Source organism: Sinocyclocheilus rhinocerous, unplaced genomic scaffold (genome assembly GCF_001515625.1).
Source record: "Sinocyclocheilus rhinocerous isolate Xijiao unplaced genomic scaffold, SAMN03320098_v1.1 scaffold659, whole genome shotgun sequence".
NCBI classification, from domain to species: Eukaryota; Metazoa; Chordata; class Actinopteri; order Cypriniformes; family Cyprinidae; genus Sinocyclocheilus; species Sinocyclocheilus rhinocerous.
In genome coordinates this window covers 1,105,343-1,113,905 of record NW_015652995.1, presented here as the reverse complement: position 1 = coordinate 1,113,905, position 8,563 = coordinate 1,105,343, and the positions used below count along the sequence as shown (strand labels likewise).

General features: G+C 33.2%; 1 protein-coding gene across 1 annotated transcript in view; it reads left to right on the top strand.

Moving 5' to 3' along the window:
• The first annotated feature begins 796 nt into the window (after positions 1-796).
• LOC107715217 (chromodomain-helicase-DNA-binding protein 2-like) overlaps positions 797-8,563 on the top strand; it is a 34,920-nt gene continuing 27,153 nt past the window's right edge. The window contains exons 1-7 of the mRNA XM_016521296.1: positions 797-1,316; positions 1,640-1,749; positions 5,021-5,255; positions 5,385-5,471; positions 5,793-5,854; positions 7,006-7,122; positions 7,548-7,694. Of these exons, the coding sequence (XP_016376782.1) occupies positions 1,688-1,749; positions 5,021-5,255; positions 5,385-5,471; positions 5,793-5,854; positions 7,006-7,122; positions 7,548-7,694 (710 nt within the window). The 5' untranslated portion in view covers positions 797-1,316; positions 1,640-1,687. The remainder of the gene's footprint in view (positions 1,317-1,639; positions 1,750-5,020; positions 5,256-5,384; positions 5,472-5,792; positions 5,855-7,005; positions 7,123-7,547; positions 7,695-8,563) is intronic.

Genomic DNA, 8,563 nt, shown 5'->3' with positions numbered 1-8,563 from the left:
AAAAGAAAAATAAAAAAAATTGTGATTGAACAATATCGAGTTGCTCTTATTGGATGGAGAATAAGAATGACGTTTCGCAAATTATTTACTTTGCCATTTACATCGAAGTTTAACACGCCTTGGCCAGGTTTAAGTTTTTATTTTCTTATTTAAAAATAAAAATACAGGTCTGCTACGTTATTTACTTAACAAACTATGAATTATTAGCTGATATTCTAGGAGATATTTTCAAATATTAAAGGGTTTGTCATTTTCAACTGCACACAACAGTTTTTTATTTTGTTTTTATTTTTTTTTATTCATTTGATGTACTCCATAATTATGAAGCTTTTGCAAATTATTTTTGTTTAATCTATTCCACCTATTAATTTCTTGTTGAATTAAAATCACTCATTTGCTCACAAGAGCCATCCTGCAAGCTTTGGCGCACACAACTTTCCTCTTTCAAATATCACGTTTGCAAAGTACATTACATATACAGAGCAGGTGTAAAAGGGTTCAAATTAAGTGGTCTAAAATGGTGTCCAGTGTAGTCCAGCACTCACTGCAAAATGGCAGTCTGTTGCCTCATTTCCTGTCTATGCAGGAAGTGAAGGCTTAAAGAAATAATTTTATCAACAAAGATAACTACTGCACTTTAAAACCACTAATCAGTTGTTCAGCTACTATACTTGTAGGGTAGAACTAACTTGAGCTTTAAATTTATATATGAAACAACTAGTTTTTATTGAAAATGAAAGGGGTGGGACTTTCGTGCATCACCTGAGCCCTGGGTAAATGGAGAGAACGTCAATCAAAGGGTAAGCTCTCAGAGCTGGGAAGGAGCTTTAGATGGCGGATGAACCTTGGGAAGGGGAGAGCGTTGAGCCTTGCAGGGCTCTCGATAGCACTTGTATCTCAACTTTGCTGAACTTTGACTGCCTCTTGGGGCACCGTAATCGTGCGAAATCGTTCGTTTTGTTACGTTTTGGACTATAGAGACGTTTTGTGACTTTGTTTCGCCGAAAAGCGCTCTGGTGTGTGCGTAGAGTGGCCAGTCGTTGTTTTCCCTGCCTTGCGCTGGCAGCCATGGCGGTCCTCCATTTTTAGTGCGCTCTGCTGGGCTCTTCTCACACTCTCTCACTCTCTCTCTCCATTCAAATAGCCATCGGTGGATTACTGCTATTATTTTTCTTTCCGAATATTATTCCGATTATTATTTTCGTCTCAATCCTGGAATATTTTTGATTTTTTTGTTGTTATGGCCAAAGTAACAAATCGGATATTTTGTCAGATGTGAATGTACTGCTACAATCCTCCTCCTGTCAGTGCATTAGGTATGTTTACATCGTTTCTTTTCTATTGACGATTTTATTTGCTTTCATCGTTATGTTTTAATCGTCCTTTGTTTGATGACGCAGTAAGAATTTATGCATGTGGCTCTGTGAATCTGTTGCCTTTAAATGCCATCGACACATGGATATTTGACATCGAATAGAGTCGAGCAGGTGTCATTTCAATTCCGATGCTTTTTAACTTAAGAAATACTATAAATATTTATTTATTTTAAACTATCCAATCCCAACTTGCCTTTTCCATATATTGCAACGGCAGGAATTTTTTTTTTTTGATGGTTCATCCCACTTTAAACTTTTGACAGTTAATACCTGGACAAAAGACCATCATTAACAAATCCCAAGACAAAATCATGATGAAGAATAAGAGTAAAAAGCAGGAAGATGAAGGCTCGACTCAAAGCAATGCTTCCAGGTACGATCTTTCATATTTTTCTCTCTTTTTCAACATGCGTCTTGATTGTTTACATTTACAAGCATGGTTGATCACCTGTGCTGTGTTTAAACCACAATGTCTGCAAAATAGATGGGTTTCGGATCTGACCTTGGGATATATGTATAGCCACACCCTGATTTTGCTAGTATTTCTAAAAGTGAATTCAAGGCCTATGGGCCTTTACTCAAATTTATACTTGAGATGCACAATGTTTTAAACTGATTTGAGCCGTGATTACGGTTCTAATATTGACATTTTTAAACTGATCGTGTGAAATAACCTTGTCTGATTAGTATGTGCTGCATTGCACCACTATGTAAGGTTAATGACATTTTAAACACTTTTACTTTAACATAACATGAGTTTAGCATTTGATTCATGTTACAGTACTTGTGTAGAAAACCTGCTCAGTCTGATTTTAATGAAATCCATTTCACACAAATACAATGTTTAAAGCAAGTTAATTGTTTTATCCAAAATTAAGAGTATTATTTCACATAGGCATGATTGTTGTACATTTTTTGTTTACTTTTTTTTTTAGAAATAGTAGCAACAAAACTGTTGCTTGTTTATTTACTGTGCAGTTGTATTTTTAATTATTACAAACTTGCTTAATACAGAAAATATTAAATCACCTTTTTAAAAAAATTTTTTTTATCTTATCCTAAAATACTACTTGTTTTAGGGTCACACATGGCCTGTGTGAATTAAAAACTTTGGCTATAAGGTATTGAATGTTTATGGAGTAGATATTTATAATTCCCTAATGAAATGGGGTATATTACCTCAGATTAATACAGTTCTAGCTCAGCACTCAATCAAATATTCCATAATTTATTGTAGTATAGCTCCTTGTAAAATATTTTAGCTTTCACTCTGTGTTTTTGTTGTGAAAGAGTGATTATTTTTAAGCATTGTTTAGGACCAAAATTTGAGTTTTTTTCTATTTTATCGAAATTGGTTTGGTTTGAATAATTTTCAGCAGCAAAACACGTTTTTGGGTGAAACTTTTAAAAACCTTGACATTGAGGAAATCAGACCGCTATGTTGTTCCTTAGACTGATAGTACCATCTAAAATGAAAGTAGTTCTCCATTGTGAATATACATGTTCCATCATTTCCCCTCCAAACCAAATAAAAACAGGATGTCTTGATTCAAAGATGCAGTGGAAGCAAATTATTTTGGTTTCTTTACTACACTCACAGTTACTCTTATTTCCATATGTAAATATGAAACTCTTTTTGAGTTGTAAATAATGTTATTGTGTTCATAATAACAATAATTTGTCTTTTACAGAAATGTATTGTTTACATAGGCATTATTAATTTAGGCTATTCTTTAAAATATAACAAAATGACAAGGATTTTGCTGGGGACTTACGGTGATGCCATTTTCCATAGGTTCATGTTTTGTTTTTTCATGAAATATAAAAGGAAAAACTTGAAGACAACAGTTGGAAATGGAAGATTTTATTTTAATTGTCACTTGTTCAGTTTTGAAATTCTAATAATAATAATTTATTTACACTAAACGCTTACAAACGGACACACATTATGTAGTTTTAACATAAAGTTTGCTTCAACTTTTAGCAACTTAAGGACCTCATCAATGAGGCTTTTACCCTGTGGGTCATCATATCAGTATATATATATATATATAAAAAAAAAAGCACAGAATGTTTTGATGTTATGTATAGTGCTTATGACTGGATCTGTCATTATTTTTATGGTTGTTTGTCAAGAACTTCCCTCTGAATTGATGACAGCTTTGAAGTTCCTGCATATGTGCCAGATACCAGAGTCTAAACTGAAAAAAACCCTCAAATGTATGTTATCTTTTCACAATTACACAATCAGTAGTTATATGTAATACTGTATATGTGATCATGAATTGTCAAATGAACATGTAGGCTCACTTTTATAGGTTGCTTATAATTTTTCTTCAGTGTTAAAGATGCATATGAGAGTCTAAATCAATTCACTGTCCTGAGAAACACATCTTTAGTGTTGTTTAGCTTTGGCAGCCATTTTCTAAATATTACTAAATGAAACAAGAGCTGAAAAAGATATTAAATGTGATATTTTCCCTATATTATAGCCAGTGTACTTTATTTGAGATGTTTGTTTGGCTTACCGCTACATAAAAAGCACTGCTGTTTCATCACTGCATGAGACTGGTTTCATTAAATGGCTGAAAGTCCTCAAAGTCACAAAATGGCTCTTGCTTTGTGCTGCATAGCTTGTATTAGTTGCTCTGCTGCATTACATAAAAGCTTCTTGGAACTACAGGAAGCGATATATATATATATATATATATATATATATATATATAAGAATAGTTCAAAGTAGTTTTCACATTATAGTGTCATTGTTCATTTTTTAACCATGTAAGGAAGATAATTGTTTCATTTATAGTAGGAGGGGTTGGGCTTTTTTTCAGGAAGAAGCCATTGCAATTATATTTAGACTCAAAGGGCAAAAGGACAGCAGAAGTGGTCAGACACAATATGACCTGCAGGATGCTGCCATAAATCTGATCGAGTTTCACATTTCATAAAGGTTATTTTGAAAGTTTATTTATTCATTTAATTTTTCGGTTTGCACATTGAAAGACACCTTTATTTTGAAATAAAATATTTTTAACATATCAATAAACCACGTTGTATATAAATGTCTCATATGCTCAGTTGCACATGTAAAAAATAAATAAATTCTTAGTTCTGTCAATTAAATGAATTATTCCAGTTTTACAGTTGTCAATTTGTCTGTCATTTAAGTAGCTTAATTTTAAAAACAAGGGATGTTAATTCTAGATAAAACTTACCCTTGCATTGTATTGGATTTCTCCATTCCCAGTTTCCAAAATCCTTGGAATGCTATTGTTTACATTGACAAAGGCACAGCATGCTTTAAGACTTTCCACTTGAGGGCTCAGCATTTTTTTAATTTTCTTGTTGGACTGAGATAATTCGATTTTGTTTAAAAGACAGACTTGTCAGTTTAAAATTGGTGCAAAAAAAATGAATTAAAGTGAAAAGAAAAGATGGCATAATTAAGGGGTTTAGTACGAAGTAAGTTAAAATAAAAATTATAAACTACAAATTTACCTATTGACAATTCATAAGATCTGAATGATATTTTTTGCCAATAACTGAGATTTGAAATTGAACTTGTGAACATGACTCCTACTTTTTAGAACAACTTTACATGTTTTCATTGTTTCTCAACATGCACATCTTTAATGTTATAGCAATTCAGCATCAGAGGAATCTAACCGCTCTGGATCGGAGTCTGGGAGTCAGTCGGAGAGTGAGCAAGGCAGTGATAGAGCTCGTTCCCGGCATTCAGAGTCCAACAGCACTTCTGATTCTGAGAGCCACTCTGAGTCAGGCAGTGAATCCACTGGGTCCAAACCCCGTCAGACCTCAACGCAGGTCAAAGACAAACCAGTCAGGAAGAAAGACAGCCTGGCAGATGTGAAGAAGGTACAAAAATAGGCCAGCCTGAACATTAGGATCAATCAGTTATTCCTAGTGGATTTAATCTTTAAGTTTATATTTAGCTGGTGATTAATTGCTTTGATTTAAAATGAATTATGTCCCTAATTATCATAGATGTGGGAGGAACATCCAGATGTTTATGGCGTTAGAAGATCCAGTCGCAGCAGGCAAGAGCCTGCTCGACTCAACATTGGAGCTGAGGTAGGCTGGCTGTATGTAATTCAACACTGACCCCTGGCGGTTTATTTTTGTTTTGCATTTTCACGTACTGTGTTGACATTTACAATACTTTGACATGTTCTGCTTCTTGGACTAAAGTAATTACAGACATGGTTACTTAATAAAGCGTAAACATTTATGTTTGGCTCTAGACCCGGAACTGATCAGGCTTGGCAGCCCAAGTCGTGTAAACATACTCCCATGTGTTGAAAGCTTTGTTTCCTTGATTAATCTGAAACATGACATTTCCATGCCTTGTAATCTAGTACTGTATATTCAAAATGGATTTTCATGGATTTTTAGGGTAGCAGTGATTCAGAGAATGAAAGTCCCAAAAGAAAAGGCTCACGGCAGAAAAAGAAAGAGTAAGTGTACTGGAAGCATTTAAATAGGTCTCTCACTCTCCTTTCAATATTTTATTTACAAATGTGTGCTTGTTTTTTTTTCTCATTAACGTCTCCATATGTAACATTTAGATTCACCCATATTTTTTGCATGTAAATGTCTTTTAGGCAGTTGCTTTTCTTTTACACTAAATACATTGTTTATATTAAAAAATATTTATCTTAAATTACACTTTTTCATTCTTGTAAGTAATTGAAAGAAATGCAATTTACTTGTTAAAATGTTAACTGAAAAAAAATGGCTCAGAAAAATGAAGTTTTGAGAATAGATGTTATTTCTTTTTTTTTTTTTTTTTGCAGATACTGCTTGATATGAAGTTTTGTTATATAGTGCAATGAGATTCGGGTAATAAGTATATAGAGTAAAAAAGTTTACCTGTAAACCATGAATGTAAACATTTAATTTTGAAAATTGTATGTATTAAAAAATGCAATTCATTAGTTCTGAATACATTCAAAAGTTTGGGGTTAGTAAGATGTTTTTATATATTTATTATTTGTCAATTTTATTCAGCAAGGATTTATTCAATTAAATCAAAAGAGACAATTTTATGTTTTATGTTATAAAAGATTTCTATTTCAAATAATGCTTTTTTGTTGTTGTTGTTTTTTTTCCTGAAAAAATCCTGAAAAAATTGATCACGGTTTCCACAAAAATATTTAGAAGCACAACTGTTTGCAACATTGATGATAATAAATAATGTTTCCAAATAAGCATATTAGAATGATTTCTGAAGAATCACATGACACGGAAGACTGAAGTAATGGCTGCTGAAAATTCAGCTTTGCCACCACTAGAATAAATGACATTTTAAAATAGAAATTTAATTTGTAAAATATTTCTCAATATTACACTTTTGCTGTATTTTGACCTAATAAGTGCAGCCTTGGTAAGCATGAGACTTCTTTAAAAAAAAAAAAACAACAACAACCTTACCAACCCAAGCTTTTGAACAGCACTGTCTATGCACTGAAGCGTCTCTCCCAGCATGTTTAATTGCCTGCGCGGTGGGGAAGCAGGGAAACTGACTGGCTTGCAGCTTTACGTTAGGGTAGAAGTAGAAGCTAATAGAGGTCCAATAGATGAACCTGTGGTATTTCTGTGTTAAAAGAAATACCTGGAAAGATGATGACTCAAATGACGAAGAGGATGTTGAGGAAGAGGCCAGCAGTTCAGAGAGTGAGCAGGAAGAGAAAAAAGTTAGATCCAGACGACTTGCTGCTAGAAGGTAAGAGTGTAGCGAAGCCTGGCCTTCAGACAGCGCATCGTGAATTATTAAATGAGCTGTCATATTAAATGCAAATGATGATGGCTCATTTTTAATTACTATGGTTGCGCTAAACTTATTGGTGTGACTTTCTTTGCTCTTATCAGAAATTAACCCATGTGTAAATTGTCAAAGCATGTATCCTACTTTTGGCATAATGATGAATATAATTCAAATTTTGATTAATGTGAGTAATTTATGAAGAAATAGAACTGCTATATAAGTCTGACAGCTGTCTCAAGGCTATTGGCTTATGAGTCAGGCTGATAGGTGTGAAAACAAGTCGCTACACTTGCAAACACATCAGGGACGCAGAACAAAAGGCAAAAAGCCTAGCATGGTAAATGAGTATATATGCGTGTGTACTTCTCTCTTTCCCTTCCCAGGCCACAGACAAAATCATCTGCTGGCAAGCAGCAGTCACAAAAGGGACGGAAACCGAGGAAGCAGGAGTCCTCAGATGAAGAAGATGATGAGGATGAGGAGGATACCCCAAAAAGACAAACAAGGCGGCGAGCAGCAACTAAAGTCAGGTATGGATTGTTCCTATAAAGGAGTTAATGTAGAGCTCATGTATTGGAGATGCCATACTTCTGCCAAATATAGTAATTTATTCAAATATATACAATAAGTACACCTATATATTTCTGAATTTATTCATTTTGATATTTTTTGGGGTTAGGAGGTAAAATACTTACATTTTACCTATTTAAAAAATGTCTGACAATAATAAAGATGTTCACTAACTTGTAATCTAGTTTTTTTTTTTTTTTTTACTTAACCCTGTAAAGCCTACTGTATTATATCTGATATCTGATTTATAGTTTATCCTATTTTTAGCAAAGTAAACAGCCTTTTAGTTTTATCCTACTAGAAAATGTAATCAATATGATACATCAGGCCTTTGAGGAACATTAATATGTACATCGCTCAGTTATCATTGTATTGCATTGGATTATTTGTTTTGTGGCCCATAATAAAAACTAAATAGATCTTTGATCATAAAACTAAGCATTTAATAACGTCTTAATGGATATTATTGGGAGAAATAGAGTAACAACTAATATTTATAGGCATTTTATATAAGTAGACTGTTGTACTGTGAAGATCTTATTGATTTACATTATAAGCTATAAAAATCTCATAATTTTATAAATATCAGCAACTGCACCAAATTCCATACATTTACTTAGTTACTTGCTTTTGCTCTGAAATATTTTCTTCCTCCTTGAGGATGAACTCCTGTATTCTCCTATATCACACTATACGAGCCATAAAAGCCTGATGCATCAAAAATTATACTTGACAGAAAACACGCATGCAAGCTTTTAAAAAATATATTTTTGACTGTTATTTCAAATGTCAGTCTTTACCGGATTCTTTTTTTTTTTTTTTTTTTTTT